Here is a 26,741-nt window from a genome sequence, read left to right on the forward strand (position 1 = left end):
TTTTAAAAAATTAGTCTTAACCTGCGAAATTAATTTTCTGACTCACTAATGCATTTGATCTAAAGTTTACAAGAAAAACACTGATTTAGGGATCGCCTTTTTGACTGCATGAGTGGCGGGGGGTGCCGAAAGGGAACTGTAGTTTTCTTGATCAAGAGAGCAGGGAGGAGGGCTTCCCTGGTGGCGCAGTGGTTAAGAATCAGCCAGCCAGTGCAGGGAACACGGGTTCGAGCCCTGGTCCAGGAAGATCCCACATCCCACATGCCGCAGAGCAACTAAGCCATGCGCCACAACTACTGAGCCTGCGCTCTAGAGCCCGCGAGCCACAAGTACTGAGCTTGCACGCCTACAGCCCTTGCTCGGCAACAAGAGAAGCCACCACAATGAGAAGCCCGTGCACCACAATGAAGAGTAGCCCCCGCTCTCTGCAACTAGAGAAAGCCTGCGTACAGCAATGAAGACACGACACAGCCAAAAATAAAAATAAATTTATTTAAAAAAGAGAGAGCAGGGAGGTGACAGCACTGACCCTCAGGGTGTGGGACACTGAAGAGGGAGGAAAGAACTGCAACAAGGGAGCTTGGAGAAGGTGACAGAATTCCTCTTCTTCAAGCTTGAAAAGCACAGTTGCTCTTCTCTTGAGGGTAGCATCATGTCTGGAAAAGACAGCTCTGAAGTCTGGCCAGTCTGGGTTAAAATCTCCGCTCTTCAGCAAACTAGCCATAGTTACTTAACCCCTTTGAACCTCTGGGTTCTTAGATGTAAGAAGAGGATCCTGGGACGGTATCGGCCTTGCAGGGCTGTGAAGGTTAAATGAAAGAGCCTGGGGAGAGTGCCTGGCCCACGGTGGGCGCTCAGTAACTGGTGGTTCTCTCTGGAGCTCCCCAAAGCCACCTCCTTTCTCCCCTGGGAATACTCCAGGCCTGGGTGACTCTGCCTCAGTAGTCTGAGAGCTGCCTGATTCACTTCAGTTACTTTTCTTTAACCCTCAGGTATTGCTTTTTTTTTTTCCTTTTCTAAAACCATTGGTGTCTGTTCTAGGTGCAGTTTGTAACTGACAGTTTAAACTTGATCCTTTAAAAGAGACAAGTATAACATTCTTCAGTATGAGACACTTGATTAATGAAATAAGGCCCCAAATGAAAAGATGTTAAAGAACAGTGATAAGTTATATATAACTTAGATATAACTATGCATATAGTTTTATAAAAACATATAGTTGTATGTATAGTTACACATGCTAAGTATATGTAGTTGGTGTATATACACATACATCACATAAAATATATATAATGTTATAAATACAATAATGTGATATAGTTATATAACTATATAATTATAAATCAGATCTATATAACAGTTTCAAACCCTGCTATAACCTTAAGCAGAATCAGTATAAGCAAGACTATCACATCCTAGCCAAGAGAAAAAACGAATAGCATAAAATAACTAATTTTTAAACGGTTTTTTCCTTATAATGAATTTATGCCATTGACTCTGGTTGTGACTTAATGGAGAAGCTGTCTGCAGTATATTAATACTTGAGTTTTATATTTCTCCTAGTAACCCGTGAATTGTCATGGATAAGTTTTCTCATAGCGTCCTCCTGATGAACATAGCTGGGGAGGGGATACTGTCTCCCTATATTACATTGAACAATAAGGCACAGTTATAGGAGTCCTAGTTATCTACAGTAGATATGGATCCAAACCTGACCAAATCTGCTTTCCCTTCTACCACACGAAGGGTGTGAACCCAAGACTCAGGTTCCTGAGAGACACCTAAAGCCGTTTTGCACTGTGCAGCCCTGGCGGGGCGGGGACAGCTTTATGTATGTCTTACAGCGAAAGGCTGCTTTGATTCCGGTGCTCACTGATGGGCTACCAGTGCTGCTGACACAGGCAGCTGTGCCGGGGACATTCCCACCGTGTCTCTTTTCCCTTCCATTGTAGTTTCCTATTCGCTGGGGCTGATCTGTGTGAGGCCATGTGCCAGCCTCTGAGTATCCAAAGAGGAAGATTGAGTCTGTGTTTTCAGTGTTCATTCAGGTGGAGGCACATACAAAACCAAATAGCAGTCAGTTTTGCTGTGAATATAAAACTGCTCTAAAAAATAAAGTCTATTAAACAAAAGTAGGGGCAAAATGAAGTAATATTAATAGCAAACACTGTAGAAGTAGAGGGGGCAGAGAGTAAATGTGGTTAGGGAGAGCTGAGAAGGCTTCGTGGAAGAGTGGGTTAGGATGGGCTAGAATGAATCCTTTAAACCTCCGTTGTAGGAATTTCTCTCTACAGATAAAATCTAGATACAGAGTTTATGTCTGCAGATATAAATTTAGATTCTGTCTGGAGCCCACTGGAGTGGTGTTTTGCTGTCATTAAAGTATATGTAGAAAAAAAAAAATCTGTATGTAGAATACTTTTCCCCAGGCACTCTTAGAGTTATCCAACTCTCTTAGTCTGCTTTGTAAGAACAGTATTACATTTTTTTTTTTTTTTTGCGGTACGCAGGCCTCTCACTGCTGTGACCTCTCCCGTTGCGGAGCACAGGCTCCGGACGCGCAGGCTCAGCGGCCATGGCTTACGGGCCCAGCCGCTCTGCGGCACGTGGGATCTTCCCGGACCGGGGCATGAACCCGTGTCCCCTGCATGTCCCCTGCATCGGCAGGCAGACTCTCAACCACTGCGCCACCAGGGAAGCCTGGTATTACATTTTTAAGTTGCCTGTTCTCCAGTGCTCCTAGCACATCACGTTTACTTCTAATAGCCTTGATGACTTCAGGCTAAGGGCTGGATGGAACATAAATGAATTTTAAGTTGAATGAGTCACTTTCTCTAAAAAGCTTTCAGGTGTGTTCTTTTTATTAGCCAGCAGGTGTCACCAGGGAGCCAAACATTGCCCAAATGAGGAAAAGAGGTTTTTATAATTCCCTTTTTCTGATTACTGGCCGGCTATTTGCTCAGCTTCTTACTTAAGCTAGTAGAAAACCCTTCAGAAAACTCAAGGTGTCTGCAGTTGCTTAGAGTACCCTCATCCAAGAGGGTACTCTATCATCATATAAGTACATGTTTTATATGTACTTATATGTACTTTTATATTTTATATGTACTTATATGTACTTTTATATTTTGTATGTACTTATATGTACTTTTATATTTATGTACTTTTTATATGTACTCTATCATATGTACTTTTTATATGTACTTTTTATATGTACTTTTCTGGAAATACTTGAGTACATTTTATATGTACTTGAGTACATTTTATAAATACTTGAGTACATTTTAAATCATCATATGTGAATCACTTTACCTTACAATTTTTAACTTTAGGTTTAATAATTTAAGTAATGCTTCTGTATTACTAATTATTAATATGGCTATTAGAGGTATATATTGAGATAACCTTTCTGTAGAGATATATATCATTAGCCTTAAAAATATACATACGTAGGAGTTCCCTGGTGATCTAGTGGTTAGGATTTGGCGCTTTCACTGCCATGGCCCAGGTTCAGTCCCTGGTCGGGGAACTGAGATCTTGGAAGCCATGTGGTGTAGCCAAAAACAAAAAAAAAAACAAAACAAACATATATATGCATATGTTTTGAACGAATACTTCACCTTTTAGATATACACCTTAAGGAAATAATCAGGAGTATGGACATATTTATTTAAAAAGTATTTACTGAAGCATTTATAATTAGAAGCAATCCAAATGTCAGCAACAGAAAAGTTATCCATATGATAGAATCAAGTAGTCATTTTTTCCAAAGAACTTCTAAAATTTTTATTTTTATCTAACAAATATGTTAGATATTTTGTAGGTATATTAACATACCTACAAAATACAGTAGGCTCCCTAAATTTCCTACTGTTACAATACTGAGCCCAGCCATTATCAACCTCCTGATCTAACACTTTCATATGATTAGCTTGCATAATAGCCTTTCTAGTAAAAATACCCCTTTATGGATTTCATCTTTGATTGCCCAAAGCACATGTAGAAGCCCCCATTGCAGGCTCAATAGTCCTTGCAGCTGTGCTACTAAAACTCGGAGGCTATGGAATACTACGAATCACATCAATTCTTAACCCTCTAACAGAACACATAGCTTACCCCTTCCTTGTATTATCTCTATGAGGAATAATCATAACCAGCTCTATTTGCCTACGCCAAACAGATCTAAAATCACTAATCGCATACTCCTCAGTCAGCCACATAGCACTCATCATTGCAGCTGTCCTTATCCAAACCCCCTGAAGTTACATAGGAGCTACCGCCTTAATAATTGCCCATGGCCTTACATCCTCCATACTATTCTGTCTAGCAAACTCAAACTACGAACGCATTCATAGCCGAACCATAATCCTAGCACGAGGCCTACAAATCTTTTTTCCACTAATAACTACTTGGTGACTATTAGCATGCTTAACAAACCTCGCCCTACCCCCTACCATTAATCTGATCGGAGAGCTACTTGTAATTATGTCAACTTTCTCATGATCAAACTTCACTATTATCCTCATAGGAGTAAACATTGTAATCACAGCCCTCTACTCCTTATATATACTAATCATAACACAACGTGGCAAACACACACACCATATTAATAATCTCACCCCTACTTTTACACGAGAACATGCCTTAATAGCCCTACACATTATCCCTCTCCTACTCCTGTCACTAAATCCTAAAATCATTCTAGGACCTCTTTATTGTAAGTATAGTTTAAAAAAACCATTAGTTTGTGAGACTAAAAACAGAAGACAAAGCCTTCTTACTTACCGAAAAAGAATTGCAAGAACTGCTAATTCATGCGCTCCACACCTAACAATGTGGCTTTTTCAAGCTTTTAAAGGATAGTAGTTATCCATTGGTCTTAGGAACCAAAAAATTGGTGCAACTCCAAATAAAAGCAATAAACTTATTTATTTCTTCCACCCTACTGACACTACTTATACTAATCGCCCCCGTTATAGCATCTAGTACAGACTTCTACAAAAACAACAAGTACCAACATTATGTAAAAAATATAACCCTCTTTGCTTTCATCACCAGCCTGATCCCAATAATAATATTTATTCACACAAATCAAGAAATACTCATCTCAAACTGACACTGAATCACCATCCATACTCTTAAATTAACACTCAGCTTTAAAATAGACTACTTTTCACTTATATTTATGCCCATAGCACTATTCATTACATGGTCTATTATAGAATTTTCAATGTGATACATACACTCCGACCCCTGCATCAACCAATTCTTCAAATATCTACTCATCTTCCTCATCACTATACTTATCCTCATCACAGCTAACAACCTCTTCCAATTATTTATTGGATGAGAGGGAGTAGGAATCATATCTTTCCTACTAATTAGCTGATGATTCGGACGAACAGATGCTAATACAGCTGCTCTTCAAGCAATCCTATACAATCGTATCGGAGACATTGGATTCCTTCTATCCATAGCCTGATTCCTACATAATACAAATGCATGAGATTTACAACAAATCTTTACACTTAACCAAAATCCCCCAATCCTCCCTCTCATAGGACTTACGTTAGCCGCAGCTGGAAAATCAGCCCAATTTGGTCTACACCCATGACTACCCTCAGCAATAGAAGGTCCCACTCCAGTATCAGCCCTACTTCACTCAAGCACAATAGTCGTAGCAGGAATTTTCTTACTTATCCGCTTTTACCCCCTAACAGAAAATAACAAACTTATTCAAACAATAATACTTTCTCTAGGTGCCCTTACCACTCTATTCACAGCTATCTGTGCCTTAACCCAAAATGATATCAAAAAAATCATTGCTTTTTCCACCTCCAGCCAACTTGGCCTAATAATAGTGACACTAGGCCTCAATCAACCACACCTAGCATTCTTGCACATTTGTACACATGCTTTCTTCAAAGCCATGCTATTCCTATGTTCTGGCTCTATCATCCATAATTTAAATAACGAACAAGACATTCGAAAGATAGGAGGGTTATACAAAATTCTTCCCTTTACCACAACTGCCCTAATCATCGGCTGCTTCGCACTAACAGGAATACCATTTCTCACAGGATTCTATTCTAAAGACCTCATCATTGAAACCGCCACTTCGTCTTATACCAACGCCTGAGCCCTATTACTAACACTAATCGCCACCTCCATAACAGCTATTTACAGCACTCGTATCATTTTCTTTACTAGGACAACCTCGCTTCCCTCCTCTCATAAGCATTAATGAAACTAACCCCATACTGATCAACCCCATTAAACGCCTATTAATCGGAAGCATCTTTGCCGGATTCATCCTCTCCAACAGCATACCCCCAATAAACACCCCTCTAATGACTATACCTCTGTATCTAAAACTAACAGCCCTCATAGTAACAACCCTAGGCTTTATTCTCGCATTCGAAATTAATACCTACTCAAAAAACCTAAAATATCCATACTCATCAAACTCTACTAAATTTTCTACCCTATTAGGTTACTTCCCTACAATTATACATCGCTTACCTCCCCATCTAGTTCTAACAATAAGCCAAAAGTTCGCAACCTCCTTACTAGACCTAACCTGAATAGAAACAATTCTACCAAAAACAACAGCTCTCATTCAACTAAAAGCCTCCACACTAACTTCAAACCAAAAAGGACTTATCAAACTCTACTTCCTATCTTTCCTCATCACTATAACCCTCAGCATACTACTATTTAATTACCCCGAGTAATCTCTATAATAACCACTACACCAATAAACAAAGACCATCCAGTAACAATAACCAACCAAGTGCCATAACTATACAACGCAGCAATCCCCATAGCTTCCTCACTAAAAAATCCAGAATCCCCTGTATCATAAATAACTCAATCCTCCAACCCATTAAACTCAAACACAATATTCACTTTCCCACCCTCTAAAACATACATCACCACTAATAATTCTAACACTAGACCTAAAAGAAATCCCCCAAGTACAACTTCATTAGAAACCCAAACCTCAGGATACTGCTCAGTAGCCATAGCCGTTGTATAACCAAACACAACTAACATTCCTCCTAAATAAACTAAAAATACTATTAAACCTAAAAATGAGCCCCCAAAACTAAAAACAACTCCACATCCCATAGCACCACCCACAATCAACCCTAAGCCACCATAAATTGGTGAAGGTTTTGAAGAAACCCCCACAAGACTAATTACAAAAATAGTGCTTATAGTAAAAACAATATATATTGCCATTATTCTCACATGGACTCCAACCATGACCAATGACATGAAAAATCATCGTTGTAATTCAACTACAAGAACCCTAATGACCAACATCCGAAAAACACACCCACTAATAAAAATCCTCAATGACGCATTCATTGACCTACCCACTCCATCTAACATCTCCTCATGATGAAATTTTGGTTCCTTATTAGGCCTCTGCCTAATCATACAAATCCTAACAGGTTTATTCCTAGCAATACATTACACACCAGACACCTCAACTGCCTTTTCATCAGTCGCACACATCTGCCGAGACGTCAACTATGGCTGATTCATCCGCTACTTACATGCAAACGGAGCCTCCATATTCTTCATCTGCCTTTACGCCCACATCGGACGTGGCCTATACTATGGCTCTTATATATTCCAAGAAACATGAAATGTTGGTGTACTCCTATTACTAACAGTTATAGCCACTGCATTCGTAGGCTACGTCCTACCCTGAGGACAGATATCATTCTGAGGCGCAACCGTCATCACCAATCTCCTATCAGCAATCCCTTACATCGGCACTACCTTAGTAGAATGAATCTGGGGCGGATTTTCCGTAGACAGAGCAACACTAACACGTTTTTTCGCTTTCCACTTTATCCTCCCATTCATCATCACAGCATTAGCAGCTGTTCACCTACTATTCCTACACGAGACAGGATCCAATAACCCCACAGGAATCCCATCCAACATAGATATAATCCCATTCCACCCTTATCACACAATTAAAGACACCCTAGGCGCCCTACTCTTAATCCTAATCCTACTAGCACTAACCCTATTCACCCCTGACCTACTAGGAGACCCTGATAACTATATCCCAGCAAACCCACTAAGCACCCCCGCACACATCAAACCAGAATGATACTTCCTATTCGCATACGCAATCTTACGATCAATTCCTAATAAACTTGGAGGAGTACTAGCACTACTACTTTCTATCCTTATCCTAATCTTTATCCCAATACTTCAAACATCTAAACAACGAAGCATAATATTCCGACCCTTTAGCCAACTCTTATTTTGAACTCTAATCGCAGACCTCCTAACCTTAACATGAATTGGAGGCCAACCTGTAGAGCATCCATACATCATTGTAGGCCAATTAGCATCTATTCTATACTTCCTCCTGATCTTAGTGCTAATACCAACAGTCAGCCTTATTGAAAATAAACTCCTAAAATGAAGAGTCTTTGTAGTATAACAAAATACCCTGGTCTTGTAAACCGGAAAAGGAGAACCCCATTCCTCCCTAAGACTCAAGGAAGAGACATTAAACCTCACCACCAACACCCAAAGCTGGAATTCTACATAAACTATTCCTTGGAAAAAGCTTATTGTACAATTACCACAACATCACAGTGCTACGTCAGTATCAAAAATAATTGTTTTAAAAACATTTTACTGTACACATCACATACACATATACGCATGCATACTAATATTTTAGTCTCTCCTTGTAAATATTCATATATACATGCTATGTATTATTGTGCATTCATTTATTTTCCATACGATAAGTTAAAGCCCGTATTAATTATCATTAATTTTACATATTACATAATATGCATGCTCTTACATATTATATATCCCCTAACATTTTTATTTCCATTATATCCTATGGTCACTCCATTAGATCACGAGCTTGATCACCATGCCGCGTGAAACCAGCAACCCGCTTGGCAGGGATCCCTCTTCTCGCACCGGGCCCATATCTCGTGGGGGTAGCTAACGGTGGTCTTTATAAGACATCTGGTTCTTACTTCAGGACCATTTTAACTTAAAATCGCCCACTCGTTCCTCTTAGATAAGACATCTCGATGGACTCATGACTAATCAGCCCATGCCTAACATAACTGAGGTTTCATACATTTGGTATCTTTTAATTTTTGGGGGGGGGGGCCTGCATCGACTCAGCTATGGCCTTAGAAAGGCCCTGTCACAGTCAAATAAATTATAGCTGGACCTGTGTGTTTTTTTTTTTTTTTTTTTTTTTTTTTGCGTTACGCGGGCCTCTCACTGTTGTGGCCTCTCCCGTTGCGGAGCACAGGCTCCGGACGCGCAGGCTCAGCGGCCATGGCTCACGGGCCCAGCCGCTCCGCGGCATGTGGGATCTTCCCAGACCGGGGCACGAACCCATGTCCCCTGCATCGGCAGGCGGACTCTCAACCACTGCGCCACCAGGGAAGCCCATGTGTGTATTTTTGATTGGACTAGCACAACCAACAGGTGTTATTTAATTAATGGTTACAGGACATAGCACTCTATATTCCCCCCGGGCTCAAAAAACCCTATCTCATAAAGATTTAACCCCCCTTCCCCCCTACAAAACTGATCGTCTGCTTTAATATTCACCACCCCCCTACAGTGCTTCGTCCCTAGATCTACGCGCACTTTTTTTAATAAATCAATACTAAATCTGACACAAGCCCCATAATGAAATTATACAAATAATTTTCTACTCCACAAGTTAATGTAGCTTAAATTTTTATAAAGCAAGACACTGAAAATGTCTAGATGGACATTATTGCCCCATCAACACAAAGGTTTGGTCCTGGCCTTTCTATTAGTTCTTAGCAGACTTACACATGCAAGCATCCGCATCCCAGTGAGAATGCCCTCCAAATCATTAAAGACTAAAAGGAGCGGGCATCAAGCACACTACACTAGTAGCTCACAACGCCTTGCCTAGCCACACCCCCACGGGATACAGCAGTGACAAGAATTAGGCTATGAACGAAAGTTTGACCTAGCCATGCTAATTAGGGTTGGTAAATTTCGTGCCAGCCACCGCGGTCATACGATTGACCCAAATTAATAGACACCCGGCGTAAAGAGTGTCAAAGAACGATATAAAAATAAAGTCAAACCTTAATTAAGCTGTAAAAAGCCATAATTAAAATTAAGCTAAACTACGAAAGTAACTTTACCATAAACTGAGTACACGACAACTAAGACCCAAACTGGGATTAGATACCCCACTATGCTTAGTCGTAAACTTAAATAGTCCTAAAACAAGACTATTCGCCAGAGTACTATCGGCAACAGCCCAAAACTCAAAGGACTTGGCGGTGCTTCATATCCTTCTAGAGGAGCCTGTTCTGTAAACGATAAACCACGATTAACCTCACCAACCCTTGCTACTTCAGTCTATATACCGCCATCTTCAGCAAACCCTAAAAAAGGAACGAAAGTAAGCACAACTATTGCACGTAAAAACGTTAGGTCAAGGTGTAACCTATGGGCTGGGGAGAAATGGGCTACATTTTCTATAATAAGAACACCCCTTAAACTTACACGAAAGTTTTTATGAAACCTAAAAACCAAAGGAGGATTTAGCAGTAAATTAAGAATAGAATGCTTAATTGAATAAGGCCATGAAGCACGCACACACCGCCCGTCACCCTCCTCAAGTACCACAGCAAAGCCCCAGATTGCTAACCCATGCTAAGCAAGCGTACAAGAGGAGACAAGTCGTAACAAGGTAAGCATACCGGAAGGTGTGCTTGGATAAACAAGATGTAGCTTAAATAAAGCATCTAGTTTACACCTAGAAGATTCCACAACCCGTGCACATCTTGAACTATATCTAGCCCACACTCCTCCTCATCACTACTACTATAAGTCAATCAAATAAAACATTTACCATACGTCTAAAGTATAGGAGATAGAAATTTAACTATCAATGGCGCTATAGAGAAAGTACCGTAAGGGAAAGATGAAAGAATTATTAAAAGTAGAAAAAAGCAAAGTTTACCCCTTGTACCTTTTGCATAATGATTTAACTAGTAATAATTTAGCAAAGAGACCTTAAGTTAAATTACCCGAAACCAGATGAGCTACTTATGAGCAGTAACTAGAACAAACTCATCTATGTGGCAAAATAGTGAGAAGACTTGTAAGTAGAGGTGAAAAGCCTAACGAGCCTGGTGATAGCTGGTTGTCCAAGAAAGGAATTTCAGTTCAACATTAAACAATACTAAAAACCACATTAAGTTTCAACGTATGTTTAACTGTTAGTCTAAAAAGGTACAGCTTTTTAGAAATGGATACAACCTTTACTAGAGAGTAATATAAAACTTAAACCATAGTTGGCCTAAAAGCAGCCACCAATTAAGAAAGCGTTCAAGCTCAACAACAAAAACAAGTTTTAATTTCAACAATAAATAAAATAACTCCTAGCCTGACTATTGGACTAATCTATTTAACTATAGAAGAAATACTGTTAATATGAGTAACAAGAAAAACTTTCTCCTTGCACAAGCCTATATCAGTAACTGATAATATACTGATAGTTAACAGCTAATAAATATAACCCAACACTAAACCATTTATTAATCATACTGTTAATCCAACGCAGGTGTGCACTAAGGAAAGATTAAAAGGAGTAAAAGGAACTCGGCAAACACAAACCCCGCCTGTTTACCAAAAACATCACCTCTAGCATAACTAGTATTAGAGGCACTGCCTGCCCAGTGACAATCGTTAAACGGCCGCGGTATCTTGACCGTGCAAAGGTAGCATAATCACTTGTTCTCTAAATAAGGACTTGTATGAATGGCCACACGAGGGTTTTACTGTCTCTTACTCCCAATCAGTGAAATTGACCTCCCCGTGAAGAGGCGGGGATAACGCAATAAGACGAGAAGACCCTATGGAGCTTTAATTAATCAACTCAAAAAGCATAAAATAATACCACTAAGGGATAACAAAGCTTTATATGAGCTGACAATTTCGGTTGGGGTGACCTCGGAGTATAAAAAACCCTCCGAGTGATTAAAACCTAGGCCTACCAGCCAAAGTATAATATCACTTATTGATCCAAAATTTTGATCAACGGAACAAGTTACCCTAGGGATAACAGCGCAATCCTATTCTAGAGTCCATATCGACAATAGGGTTTACGACCTCGATGTTGGATCAGGACATCCTAATGGTGCAGCAGCTATTAAGGGTTCGTTTGTTCAACGATTAAAGTCCTACGTGATCTGAGTTCAGACCGGAGTAATCCAGGTCGGTTTCTATCTATTACGCATTTCTCCCGGTACGAAAGGACAAGAGAAATAAGGCCAACTTTAAAAAGCGCCTTCAAACAATTAGTGACCCAGTCTCAACCTAATAATCTAGCGCAAATACACCCTGCCCAAGATCAGGGTTCTGCTGAAGTGGCAGAGTACGGCAATTGCATAAAACTTAAACTTTTATACTCAGAGGTTCAAATCCTCTCTTCAACAAATGTTTATAATTAACATTTTAACACTCACTCTTCCCATTCTTTTAGCCGTAGCATTTCTAACATTAGTAGAACGCAAAATCCTAGGTTATATACAATTCCGAAAAGGACCAAATATCGTAGGTCCATATGGCCTACTACAACCCTTCGCCGATGCAATCAAACTATTCACTAAAGAACCCTTACGACCAGCCACATCTTCCACCACCATATTTATAATTGCACCCGTACTTGCACTAACCTTAGCCCTCACAATATGAGCTCCCCTACCCATACCACATCCACTCGTCAACATAAATCTAGGAGTACTCTTCATACTAGCAATATCAAGCCTAGCTGTTTACTCTATCCTATGATCCGGGTGAGCTTCTAATTCAAAATACGCTCTGATCGGAGCTCTACGAGCAGTAGCACAAACAATCTCATATGAGGTAACATTAGCTATTATTCTACTATCTGTGCTTCTAATAAACGGCTCCTTCACTCTATCTACACTAAACACTACACAAGAAAAACTATGATTACTCTTCCCCTCATGACCACTAGCCATAATATGATTTATCTCCACCTTAGCAGAAACTAACCGAGCCCCTCTACTAGTAGCATTAACATAAACATAAAATATATTAAAAGTTCAGGGCTTCCCTGGTGGTGCAGTGGTTGAGAGTCCGCCTGCCGATGCAGGGGACACGGGTTCGTGCCCCGGTCCGGGAAGATCCCACATGCCACAGAGCGGCTGGGCCCGTGAGCCATGGCTGCTGAGCCTGCGCGTCCGGAGCCTGTGCTCCGCAATGGGAGAGGCCACAACGGTGAGAGGCCCGCGTACCGCAAAAAAAAAATTTCAAGTAATAACAGAATGCTTATAGTAAAAAACATCAGTTCTCTACCCCATCCTTTTCAATACCCACGTTCTACTCTCAGAGACAGTTACTTTAACTTCTACCTATTTCTTCTATTTTTATTTTCATATGTGACAGAATTTTAGGTGATTTTTATTTTCTTTTTTATACTTCTGGTGTTTGTTTTGTTCCCTAATTTTCTACAATTTTATAATTGAGAAACTTTTTTATTTTTAAGGCGTAAAATGCAGTCCACTGGTTTTAAAGTTGTAGCAAAACCATTTTAGCATATAAGTATTGTTATAGTGAATCAATTTTCTAAGACATTATCTAACATCTCAGTTGCTCTGATTTGCCAGTGTTAGTTTTATCTTCAAATAGAAATATCTTTGAACTTTAGATTATAAATGTTATACAAAATTATGATTATAACCGTCCAGTTGTAAAAACTGTTAAAAAATTTTTTCTGGTATTTTCAAGCATCAAAGCCTCTTTGAATTGCTCTTTATTAAGGGAGAGAAAAAGTTTTGTGGAAAAGATTGTTTTTTTTTTCCTTCCCAATTTACGATAAACTTTGGCATATTTCATTTAACCTTCTCTTTAAAACATGTTTTTAGTTTTGTTTTATTTAAAAATTTAAAAATTATTTTTATTGAAGTATAGTTGATTTAAAATATTATGTTAGGGAATTCCCTGGCGGTCCAGTGGTTAGGACTTGGCGCTTTCACTGCCAGGGCCCAGGTTCGATCCCTGGTCGGGGAACTAAGATCCTTCAAGCTGTGCAGCGCAGCCAAAAAATAAATAAATAAAAGAACCAAAGAATACTTTTAAAACTGAATTAAAATTAAAAATAAATAAATAAAATATTGTATTAGTTTCAATGTACAACATACTGATTCAGTATTTTTATAGATTGTACTCCATTTAAAGTTATTACAAAATAATGGCTTTATTTCTCTGTGCTGTACAATATATCCTGGTTGCTTATTTATTTTATACATAGTAGTTTGTATCCCTTAAGACCTTCATTTCTCTTTTTCTTCCTTTTCTTTGTCCTCCTGTCTCTGCAGATGAAGATCTGATAAAGTATGGCTGGCCTGAAGATATTTGGTAAGTAGCAATTTTGGTTCTGCTTTTTATGGATCATTATTTACTTTCTTAGACTTGACCAACCACCTGACTCCTATGATTAAAACTAGGAACTCATGCGTTGCGTTTTGTCTATGAATATTCAGTGGTAAATAGCTGACTGCCAGCTCCCTTAATTTATAATTACCACGTTAACGGAATGAGGTCTTAGGGCTAGATCTCGGGCCTCACTGCAAAGGTCTCAGGAACATAGGCTTGCTTTTACCTCCTGTGTGTCTCCTCATAGTAGGTTACTGAGACCACTGCACTTAACACACTCAGACCACTCTTTTTGAGTGGATGGATGCAGGCTTCTCAAGAAGCAGTGAAGAAAATAGATGCAAGCTTTCACGTCGGTGGAATAGGTAGAGCATCTGACTAGGTCCAGCTTTAAAGAAAACACAGACTGGCTTCCCTTTTGTCTTCTCAACAAAGAGTTTAACCCTGGCTTGATCCAGCCCCTACCCCTTCTTTCTAAAAGAATTTATGGAAATTTCAAAAATGATAATATATTCTTTCTTAGCCTCCTTCCAAGATAATTTTATGTTGCTGCTCACCAAACCCAGTCTAAAAAAACAACAAAACAAATGCAGGAAAAAAAAACCTTCATTTTAGTTGAATTCTTTTCTTTTTCTAACTGCCTTGGGATGCTATATGGGCTTTTCTGCAGCTCAAACCCAAAACCTGTGAGGAGTTCATGGATTCCTGCTACTTTCTTTCTCTTTCATGTAATGCTCTCATACTCAGTTTGCTTTCTTTTTCTAGCTGCAGCTTCTACCACTCCCTCTAACCCTTGTGATGTCTCTCTCCTGGAGCCTAATTCTACGTACTGTAGAGCGGGATATGGTCTCTACAACTCCTAACACCCCCCTACCAAATGCCGTCTCTGAGGAGAAACACTCGGATCCTGTTGGCTTTAGTGATAGTAGTAATGGACATTGACCAAACACATAAACTGTAGGCCAGATCCTGCTGAGTGTTTACCTTCACTCATACATTGCATTTTACTACACCCCTGTGAAATAGTTACCAATATCATGCCCATTTTTCAGATGAGGAAACTCAGGCCAAGGGAAACTGAACAGATCCACTCGGGTCATTGCTGGCCCCCAGCCAGCTCAAGTTCTAGATCCCTGTTTCTGTCTTCCCTCAGGCTGTTTGGGCCCAGATCCTTCACTTAATTCCCTACAGTGACAGAGCTTAGGCTGCCACTTTTTAGAAGAGTTGACTGATTTTCAGTAAGGTATGCAGCATTGGACATCTGGTAGGAAAGATATTGCCCAGAGACTAACTTAAGCTACTCCCTAGATGTAGCCATTCTCGGAACCCCCGGGCCTATCTGCAGGAGCCCACTGAAGGGCGCCTCTCTGGCTCCAGCCTACCTCATTGTGAAGGCTCTGCCTCCTAACCCCATGGAAGTGCTTCCCTGGCTGTCTGCCCTCTCTGAAGTCCACACTCCAGGAACCAAGAGGCACTAGAAGCCTGAGGAAGTTTAAAGGCTGATAAAAAAATCAACCCCCTGTTCCAGCACAGCGGCCCATCTTCTGAACTCAAATATGTCATGAAGGTAGACACTGCTTGGTGCCCCCATACCTCAGGTGGGCAGGTTGCACTGCTCAGGGCTTCTGCATCGGGTGCAGCTTACCTTCCTAGGACGCTTGACTATAAGCTCTGCTCCCCTGCCTCCCCCGCCCAGCCCAGGACAGTGATCCACCCGGTTTGTTTACTGCTCTGTCCCACTACCTAGCGTAGGACCTGGCACATAGTAAGTGTTCAATAGATGTGGACTTTCTAATTGACTAGCTCTCTGCCTGTCTGGAAGTGATCTCTGCTGGACATTTCTTCACAGTAACTGCATTCTGGTCATCTCCATTTTGAGTACCTGTCACCCTTGGCTGGATTATTTCAGTTGTCCTTAGGGCCCCAAAGATCTCCAGCTCTGTCACACAAGAGATAAGGATGATCACACCTGTTACGCAGTTACCTGCTGTTAGGTTTGGGGCAGAAATACCTGCATAGGAAAGGTTACATACTCAGATGCACCATGAAAGTCAGTTCACTACATCCTTTTACTTGACATTTAAAAAAAAATTAAGTGGAAGAGAAATTTCCAATTTACAACCTACACCTCATGTATCATGACTTGGGTTTTTCGTTTCGTTAAGGTAGACTTCTGGAAGGCACTTACCAGACTGGTGTCTATAGCTGCCCGATAGCCATTTCGACACTCTTTAATCTTGAGATTTAATGTCTGTTGTCGGAAGTGATTGACTTTTATTTCCAGAAGCTATCCTAGGTCAGATGTGAGCTGGCATAGCCGTAAATTTCAAGACCTGTTACAGTTAATGAACTGTCAATCCTGGAAACATTCCTGGGCGTGCAGAGAATGAATCAGTTGATCTACATTCCAGGGCAGATTTTCAACCTGGAACTTAACCTCTGGGAATGTCAACATCTCAGTTTATACCAGGAAACCTCCTAAGGTGCTTTTAAGCAAAGAATTTTTCTAGGATTAAATGAGAGTGGAACTAAATTCATTTGAAACAAAGGAAAATACAAAGAGTGTGTGTTCACTGCTTCCAAACCCCCTAATGAGTAGTATTTCCAGAGACCCCACTTTAAGGAGTTAAACGACCCAGCTTGGGGTCCCGTGCATCTCTACATTCTCAGGTCAGGGATGCTCATGTTTCTAGTCTCTGCATTCAATAAAGAGTAATAGTGATTAAGCAGGGAGAGGAAGATAACAAGGAAGAGAGGGAACTAGGGAACTGGTGGGCATAATTTAAACTTGGAGTGAGCATTTTGGGAGGTTTGGAAGGTTTTTTAAGGAAACTCGCTCAAAATAGTTTGTTTACAGAACTGAGTTTTTTGTTCGTTTTACATTTCAACCAAAGCACCGTTGGGACATGCATTCCCCTTGCACTTTGTAGAGGTGTACCTACAAGCCTGAAGTTGGTGTAAATCAGCAGTGATATTCCCGGGTGTGTTTGACTTTGACTGCCTATGTATGAACCCAGTGTGTATATACATTAAACTACTTGTGTATGTCTTTTGATAAAATTCCACATCAGAGACCTTTAAGGAAAATCAGAATACAATCAAGCTACTATGGGTATGTAGGAAAGAGTTGTTGTAAATAGAGAACTTAAAACAAATTGGAATGGGAGAAGTTTTCTCAATTGAGCCTGCTTACTAATGGGGTATTTTCCTAAGATTCTGAAACAGAGCAGTGAGGTATAATTTCCAGATTTTCAAAAAAACACATTTTCTGGCTGGAAAACGCCAAGCTGAAGATGATAATCAGTAGGAATCTCTTACGTGGGAATGCAAATAAGTAAATGAACCAGCAGAAGAAAAATAAATCAAACTAAGATGTTGTATTCATTTCTGGCTGTCACTAATGGTTAGGCATAAGACCTAGAGTCATCATAGACTGCCAAAAATGTGTAAACATTTTCTTTATCCAAAGTGACTAGCAAGATGCTTAACCTTTTTAAAGAGGGCATGAGAAACAGCAAATCTTGACCTTTATATAGAATCACACTGCCTACATCTTGGACCATGTATGAGTGTGTAACCATTTTCAGCTCTAAAAAATCCATTAATGCTAAGAAAATGTCTAAAGAAATACATAATGGGACGTGACGTTGCCTCCTTAGGATTTTACTGAACATTCCTCAGTCTGGAAAGGAAAAGACTAAGGAAGAGAAAAGTTAACAGAAATCACTAGCATTCTAGAGGCCTCTCTGGGTGTTGGAAAGAGCGGGTCAACTTCATTTGGTGAATTGTAAATATGAAAAACTTAAAATCCCCAAATGTTGAACTAGGTGAAAAAAGAATTAAGTTTTAAAAGATTTAATTAAATTGGTGAATGATAGAGCCTTAATGAAAGGTATATTTAGGATACTGGGGTGAGAGGGCATTCTGAATATTTTTAGGACAGCGTCATAAAGGGCAATCACCATGCTTTCCCAGGAGATGCGTATTAGTGTCATTGTCAGAGGTAAGGCTGGATGAATTGTTGGTCTGACCCATTTGGTGATGTGGTCTGCTTACTGCTTCAGTCCTCACCTGACTCTTCCAGCTCCGTGATTGACATTCTCTTTGGATTGTTTTGCCATCGCTTGAAACTCAACATTTCCCAAACCAAACCTGTCATCTTTTTGCCAAACTGACTCCCTCTCCAACTGTAAGATGTTACTGTCAGTGGTCCTGTGAGTCTCCCAGGCTTGCAACCCTGGAGTCTTGCTGATTTCTTTCATTCCCTTCTCTTTTCACCTAAAATTCCTTCCCCGTGTTTGCTCTAAGTCCTGTGGTTCAGCTTGGGACCCACCAAGTCTCAGTTCATCATTGAAGCCTTGGGTCACTGATAGCTCTTTCTCACTTGAAAAATCACCCTTCCCTGGGCTTTTAACATTCATTGCCTCCTGTACTCGTCTTGGTACTTAGTCTCACACAGCTGCAGATCTTTCCATGTTTTTCTCACCTCTCCCAGTTGATAGTGAGCTCCTTGGAGGTGGTGACTGTTTTCTGCCCCCCATCGTGCTCAGTGTGCAGTAGGCACTGAATTAATATTTTTGGATTGGGATGCTTTAAATGCAGGTGGCCTGAGGAGATGGTTATCTTGTACCTCGTGCTAAAAGTGGTTTTCATTCTTTGTAGGTTTCATGTGGACAAACTCTCTTCGGCTCATGTATACCTTCGATTACATAAGGTAACTGGATTTAAACATGGATTCGTGACTTTTTCTGTAGTGATGAGCATCCTATCTTGTCCTCTGTCCTTTTTTGGGGGCAAATAAATTGTTTAGAGTAATAAATATGTACAAAAGTCTACAAATTAGCAAACGAAGAGATGTCTTCCCCCAACCCAGGAAATCACTAAGGGCAATTCTGGTGAGTTTTGAGGCTTGGAAGGGGACACAGCACATATTTCCCAGATAGAAGCACTGCCTTGTCCTGCCAGCTGAGGTGTGCTCTGTGTCACCTCTGCTCTCTCTCCCTGTCATTTCAGTTGACACTACTGGACTTTGTCTTCTTCTAGGAAGATCATGTTGTAGTTCCTTTTTTTCAGACTCATGTGATTCTCCTGCCTCACCAAGGGCATATATGTTCCTAGTTATCAGGGGCTGCTTTGGGAGGTTTAAAACAGCATTATCGTAGTAAAGGGAAAAGATTTAATGTTCCCTAGTCACATAAAACCACTGTTTTTCCAATCTGTCTTTATATCCATCTATTGTTTTTTGTGTAGTTGAATCATAGGGATGGATAATTGTTATGAGTATTTTTTAAAATATTTATTTTGGAATGATTTTAGATTTACAGAAAAGTTGCAAAGGTAGTACAAGTCCCTATGTACCCCATGTCCAGTTTTCCCCATTGCTAACATCTTAACATTACCGTGGTAGATTTGTCTGAACTGAGAAACCAGAACTGATGCATCACTATTAACTAACATCTGCACTCTATTTGGATTTCTCCAGTTTTTCCATTAATGTCCTTTTTCTGTTCCAGGATCTGGTCCAGCGTCACACATTGCATTTTAGTTGTCATGTCTGCCTAGTCTCTGGTCTGTGACAGTTTGTCACTCTTTCCCTGTTTGTCATGACCTTGACAGTTTGAGAAGTACTGATCAGGTCATGATTAGACTGGAGTTACGGGTTTGGGGGAACAATAGCACAGAGGTGAAGTGCTCTTATCCCATCATGTCAGGAGTATATGCATTAATAGGACTTACCACTGATGGTGTTAACCTTGATCTCCTGGCCAGGGTAATGTTTGTCAGGTTTTTTCACTAAAGAGTTGCTCTTCTCCCCACATACTTTATTATTTGGAAGCAAGTCACTAAGTCCAGCCTGTACTCAAGGGGGAGAGCTCCACGTCCTGGTGTGGGGAGTACCTGCATATATTGTTTGGAATTCTTCTGTAAGGAAGATTCGTCTCTTCTCTCCCATGTATTTAATTCAGTCATTTACTTATATCAGTATGGACTCACACATTTACTTTTTACTTTGGGTTATAATCCAGTACTGTGTCATTTTGTTGCTAAAATTGTCCCTGCTTTGACTCTTCCAGCTTGGCTCTTGTGTTCCTTTTTTTTTTTTTTGGTGGTACGCGGGCCTCTCACTGTTGTGGCCTCTCCTGTTGCGGAGCACAGGCTCCGGACGCACAGGCTCAGTGGCCATGGCTCACGGGCCCAGCCGCTCCGCGGCATGTGGGATCTTCCCGGACTGGGGCACGAACTCGTGTCCCCTGCATTGGCAGGCGGACTCTCAACCACTGTGCCACCAGGGAAGCCCTCTTGTGTTCCTTTGACATGCTCCTGTCATTTTACTTTTTGAGCACTGCCTTACTTTCTGAGACTCAGGATGCTCCAGGCTCATCTTGTATTTTCCCTGCTCCAGCTCTAGGATCAGCCGTTTCTCTGAGGAACTTTGGTTTCTTTTATTGGGAAATGGTATTTAGAAATCAAGATCTGGACTCTGGGTGTGCTCATTGCTACTAGAGTATCATTGCTTCTAGGCCCTCTCATGTGACAGAGCTAGGAAATAGGTGTATGTATACTAACCCATGTTAGTAATTCGTATGCATAATTTTTTCTGTATCTACAGTAAGCAAAACATGACTGGTGTCTCTGATGAACCCATTACTACAGGGGCCTTTCTCACATTCCTTCCTTGCTTATCTATTACTCCCTTCTCAGACAGTGGGAAGCCTGGCTCCCACCATCCACCATCATTTGCTTATTTGAATCCAGTATATATGGAAGTGGTTTCAGATTTGTTAGCCTGTATCCCCATAAGAAACAACTTTATCAACTAAAGTTCAGTGCAATTACAGTTTCCATTCAAAATGCTGTTTTTCAAAGTTACTTGTCAGCTGCTCCCTGCCCTCCCCACCTCATGCCTTTCAGTGATGTCTGTCACACACTTAGGTTCTTTTGTCTCAGTCTGCATTCCACCTTGGCTTCCCCTGGTTGATTGTATTACTTTTTTTTAAATACATTTTTATTGGGGTATAATTGCTTCACAATGCTGTGTTAGTTTCTGTTGTACAACAAAATGAATCAGCCATATGCACACACATATCCCCATATCCCCTCATCCCCTCCCTCTTGAGCCTCCGTCCCGCCCTCCCTATCCCACCCCTCTAGGTGGTCACAAAGCACTGAGCTGATCTCCCTGTGCTATGCAGCTGCTTCCCACCAGCTATCTATTTTACATTTGGTAGTGTATATATGTCCATGCCACTCTCACTTCGTCCCAGCTTACCCTTCCCCCTTCCCGTGTCCTCAAGTCCATTTTCTATGTCTGCGTCTTTATTCCTGTCCTGCCCCTAGGTTCTTCAGAACCTTTTTTTTTTTTTTTTTAGATTCCATATATATGTGTTCACATACGGTATTTATTTTTCTCTTTCTGACTTACTTCACTCTGTATGACAGACTCTAGGTCCATCCACCTCACTACAATTAAGTCAATTTCGTTTCTTCTTATGGCTGAGTAATATTCCATTCTATATATGTGCCACATCTTCTTCATCCATTCATCTGTCGATGGACATTTAGGTTTCTTCCATGTCCTGGCTATTGTAAATAGTGCTACACTGAACACTGGTACATGTCTCTTTTTGAATTATGGTTTTCTCAAAATGGATTAAAGACCTAAATGCAAGACCAGACACTGTAAAACTCTTAGAGGAAAACATAGGAAAAACACTCTTTGGCATAAACCACAGCAAGATCTTCTTTGACCCACCTCCTAGAGTAATGAAAATTAAAACAAAAGGAGACAAATGGGACCTAATTAAACTTAAAAGCTTTTAAGCAAAGGAAACCATAAACAAGACAAAAAGACAACCCTCAGAATGGGAGAAAATATTTACAAATGAAACAACGGACAAAGGATTAATCGCCAAAATATACGAACAGCTCATGGAGCTCGATATCAAAAAGATTGTATTACTTTTAAAGTGACAGTTTACAAACTTTTTCACGTTACTGCATTATTTTCATATTTATTGTTTTGACTGGCTGCTTTGAGTTGATAATATGCCACAGTTAATTTGAAAGCTCCGTTGTCAGAATATAAGTTGTTTACAGTTTTCAGCGTTATGAATCCCCAACAAGAAATATTTTTTTAATGAACTACTTTCTATTTTTCTTTTCTTTTCTTTCTTTTTTTTTTTTTAGAGTAGTTCTCAGAAATGAAATTACTGGGTCAAAATATAAAAACATTTTGATAACTCCTTTTATGCCAGATTGCCCTTTGAAAATATTATGCTGGTTTAAAATGCTACCTGATATATATAGGTTTTCCAAAAACTTTTTGGGTTTTTATAACTTCAGAAAAATAGCAACCTTTTGACCATTTTAATAAATACAAGATGCTACTTCATTATGCTTATAATATTTACTCCTTAATTTACTAACAAGGTAAAACATTCTACCACATCTTTACTTATTCTGTTTATATTTTTGAGAACTATGTTGTAAAAAAAAAGGAAGATTGTGAGCTCTTTGCTGGAACAAAATTCTGAATTTTCCTAGGCAACTTCTTGCCATTTTGGAACTATTTTAAGTCTAGAGAAGATAAAGTATGGTGTTCCCAACTTTCCTTTTGGTTCAGATTAAATTTTTTCCTTTGGGTTCTGCTGCATCAGAAAATGGAAATAACGGTGGGTAGTCCCAAGTTCACATTACCACCAGTTAGACCTTGTTTGAACAGGAGTTTGATTTCATTTTCTTTTGGAAGCACATAATGTGCTAGATAAAAATATGTGCTCCTTAAGGAACTTTTACCTGGTTGATCTCCTGCAGTAAACGACATAGCCCTTTGCACTTAGTAGGTACCAAGTAAGTGTTGGAGATGCAGTGAGACTAAGTATAAGTAGTTCAGAACCCAAACTCTGGAGCCAAACTGCCAGCTTTGTATCCTGGCCTTGCTGCTTACCAGCTGTGCGACTCTGAGCAAGTTATTCAGCTGTGCCCGTTTTCTCATCTGTAAAAGGGAGCTAACAGTCCCTGTCTTACTGGGTTGTTGTGAGAATTAAATGAGCTAGCATTACTGAAGCATTTAGAATAATGCTTCAGTTAAGCATTATTAGCAGTGCTTAGCACATGCTAAGCACTATGTGTGTTCATTCTTTCTTTGTCAAATTCAGGTGAATTCAACCCAAGCCTTGAAGATCATGGATATTCAACAAGTGTTTTTTTTCCTAGGCTTATTTGATTTTTGAAAACCTATAGAAAAAATCTCACTTATCAAGAGGTTGCTTATCTCATTAACACAGATGGCACAAAGCCCACAGTCGAAATTCTGGCCTTTACATGTGGAGAGTACCTTACACTCTCCATGCAGAGTTTGTTTACTCTGACTTTATGCATAATGCTAAGCTGAATTATTTTATTTTATTTTATTTGGTCTGCTCATATTATATTAGAAGTAGCAAAACAAGAAGAGGCTATTGCTTCAGGAAAAGCAATAGATACAGGTAGCAAGAAGGGATGTTGTGACATAGCCTGATATCAAGGACCAAGAAGCTGTACGTTTCCACAGAAACTCCATAAGCACCACACTCTGGGGCCAATTGTTAGAGCATGGCTTTAGTTAGTCCTGGGTTCATCTCTCAGCTCTGTCACTTACTAGATATTGGGGAGCTTGGCCTAGTTGCTTCACCTCGCTAAACTTCATTTTCTTCATTGGCAAAGTGAGCGTAGTACTATCCATTTCATATGGCCATTTATTTAGTGTACCTAGCACTCAAAAAGCAGATATTCAAAAAGTGGTAGCTATTGTTTTGTTTTTTAATTATTTATTTGATTTATTTAGTATAGGGTCAGTCAGCTTCTGTGTATTTTAGATGCCCCCGAAGGCATCACTATCACTATATTAGAGCCTAGTGTAAAGGTTGATATTCATGATGATGACATTGTGTTATCAAGATGGTAAATTCAGAATCCTCTGTTTAAGTGGTCAGGGAATCTCACAGGATGAGATGTGGCGTTAACGTAGTGACAAACTTAAATCACGTATTTTTTGGTGAAAATTTAGGTAATTGAGATTTCCATTTTGAAACATTTAAAATAAGGAAAAAAATAGAAACCTAATGGAATAAACTTAATTTATCTCAAATATTTAGGTAGATAAAACATTTCCTTCCCAGACAGAAGTGCTTCAGTAATCCCATGCCTAACAGCCAAGTGCTGAGTTGATTTCCACTAGCTCTTGCCTCAGATATTTTTGTTCTTTTGGAATGGCTTTGCTTATTCAGCTTTGACTTTGATACGGTATCTGTAAAGAGAATGAAGCAGTATTTTTTCTCTTTTACGGTAGAAGGTTATATCTAACACACCAGGAGCTTGGTTCCTGACTAATGCCGAGGGTAGATGACCTACCAGATCATGGAGACCCAAAACTATAAGATGTCTCTTGAGAGCGAGTTTGTAGGGACCTCAGCTAAGAAGACTTCCCGTTGCCAAAAATAGGCACCATTTCTCCACAAGGTTTCTAAAAGTAAGAAAGAGAAGAGGGAAAAATTACTCAGACATAAATACAGTTAATATTTTAGTAGTTTTCTTTCATACCCTGTTTTCTTCCCCACTTATTAAGTCAGGATTTTCCATATTACTGCCTTCTCTTAAACATTTCCACAGTGGACTTCGTTTTTCAATGTTTTGAAATACGGTTGAAGAGCCTCTGCTTTTAATAAAATGGTGCCTAGTAAGGTAGCAAAGCCCTATAAAAGTGCTCCAGTATTGATCAGTGACAAGGTAGTGGACCATTTGGTTTATTCTTGTGTTTCAGGGGGAGAAAATAGAAGACATTCCAAAGGAAGTACTGATGGACTGTGCCCATCTTGTGAAGGCCAATAGCATTCAAGGTCAGTTTTCCTAGAGGTGTTTTCAGAATTAGCACCACTTTCTCTGTGTCTGAAATGGATTACATCTTAGAGAACATATTACTGACTTTAGCTTGAGTCAAGGGAATGACATGTAATATGCCTTTCCCCTGTTTTGTTCTTTAAGAAGGCAGTTGCACTACCTGTCAGAGAACTGAAAGCCAACCTCCCAGCCCCTCTAATTTTCATGGCCCCATCTCAAGCCTTTTTTACCCTGTTTTTTTTACCTTGAATAGAAAATTGTCTAGGGCTTCCCTGGTGACGCAGTGGTTAAGAACCGGCCTGCCAATGCAGGGGACACGGGTTTGAGCCCTGGTCTGGGAAGATCCCACATGCCGCAGAGCAACTAAGCCTGTGCACCACAACTACTGAGGCTGAGCTCTAGAGTCCACGTGCCACAACTTCTGAAGCCCGTGCACCTAGAGCCCATGCTCCACACAACAAGAGAAGCCACTACAGTGAGAAGCCCGCACACAGCAACAGACACAATGCAACCAAAAATAAATAATAAATTAATTAATTAATAAAGAAAAAAGAAAATTGTCTAGACCTGCCTACCCCTAAGGTTACTTGTAGAAAGACTTTTGGAAATTACATTATGTTAATTGCCAAGCAAGAGATGTGTCTCATGGCTTTATTTGTAATGTTGGTTGATGTCTTTGTTTCCATTATTTGTTACTAGATTCTAGAACCCAAGTCTCCCAATTACTCTTTCCTACTTTTTCTTTCTTTCCTTCTCTCCTTCCATACTTTCTTCTCTCTGTAAATTGTGAAGGTGTCAAGTCCGTTGATCTTGTTATCTCCCAGAGAATCTTAAATAATATGTCTAGGGTGATGCATTAGAATCAGTATTTTTACAGTGCTCTCCAGGTGATTCTAATGTGCAAAGAGTGTTGAGACAATTGGCCTCCATGTTTTAAGTAGGACCTGCAGTATTGGCCTTGGTGCTGGTTTAGTTCTACTGTACAAGATTTAATTTGTCAAGTCAGTATAGGTCAAGAAGGACAATTAATGGAGTGGAGGAGGCAGTTATAAAGGGGAGCTGGGTGATGGTATTCTGCTAGGAATGAGCTAGTAGACTGGATTTTAGTTGTAGGACATGGACCTAGATAAGGTAGAGGTAAGTTTGGTTTGATATAAATTTGAGGGGTGATCCAGAGGGTTCGGAAAAAATATGGTTTGCATAGAAGATAAGCATGGGGCAGACCCAGAGACGACAGCAGGTACCGGGAGCTGGTGATTATAGAAGAGCTGGGCAGTGTGCTCCCTCCCCCATCACTTAGGCCGCGTTTCCTGCATCTCACTCGGCAGCTTTACTGAATCAGGTGCCTAGCCAAAGAAACTGGAAGTCTTGTCTTACAGAGCCATTCATTTTCA

The 26,741-nt window shown here is 40.1% G+C and overlaps 1 protein-coding gene across 12 annotated transcripts in view; it reads left to right on the top strand.

Moving 5' to 3' along the window:
• Positions 1-26,741, top strand: part of CCDC25 (coiled-coil domain containing 25) — a 70,910-nt gene that overhangs the window by 5,494 nt on the left and 38,675 nt on the right. For 11 of the 12 annotated variants that reach the window (XR_004483701.2, XR_004483703.2, XR_007478218.1 and 8 more), the window contains 3 exons: positions 14,412-14,451; positions 19,132-19,183; positions 25,271-25,346. Coding sequence is in view for 9 of the 12 variants with exons in the window: in XM_049711746.1 (XP_049567703.1) it covers positions 14,412-14,451; positions 19,132-19,183; positions 25,271-25,346 (168 nt within the window). In the remaining 3 variants the exon portion in view is untranslated. The remainder of the gene's footprint in view (positions 1-14,411; positions 14,452-19,131; positions 19,184-25,270; positions 25,347-26,741) is intronic. The other variant, XM_049711750.1, reaches the window with a different exon arrangement.

The sequence above is a fragment of the Orcinus orca genome, chromosome 6 (assembly GCF_937001465.1).
Source record: "Orcinus orca chromosome 6, mOrcOrc1.1, whole genome shotgun sequence".
In the NCBI taxonomy this organism is placed as follows: domain Eukaryota; kingdom Metazoa; phylum Chordata; class Mammalia; order Artiodactyla; family Delphinidae; genus Orcinus; species Orcinus orca.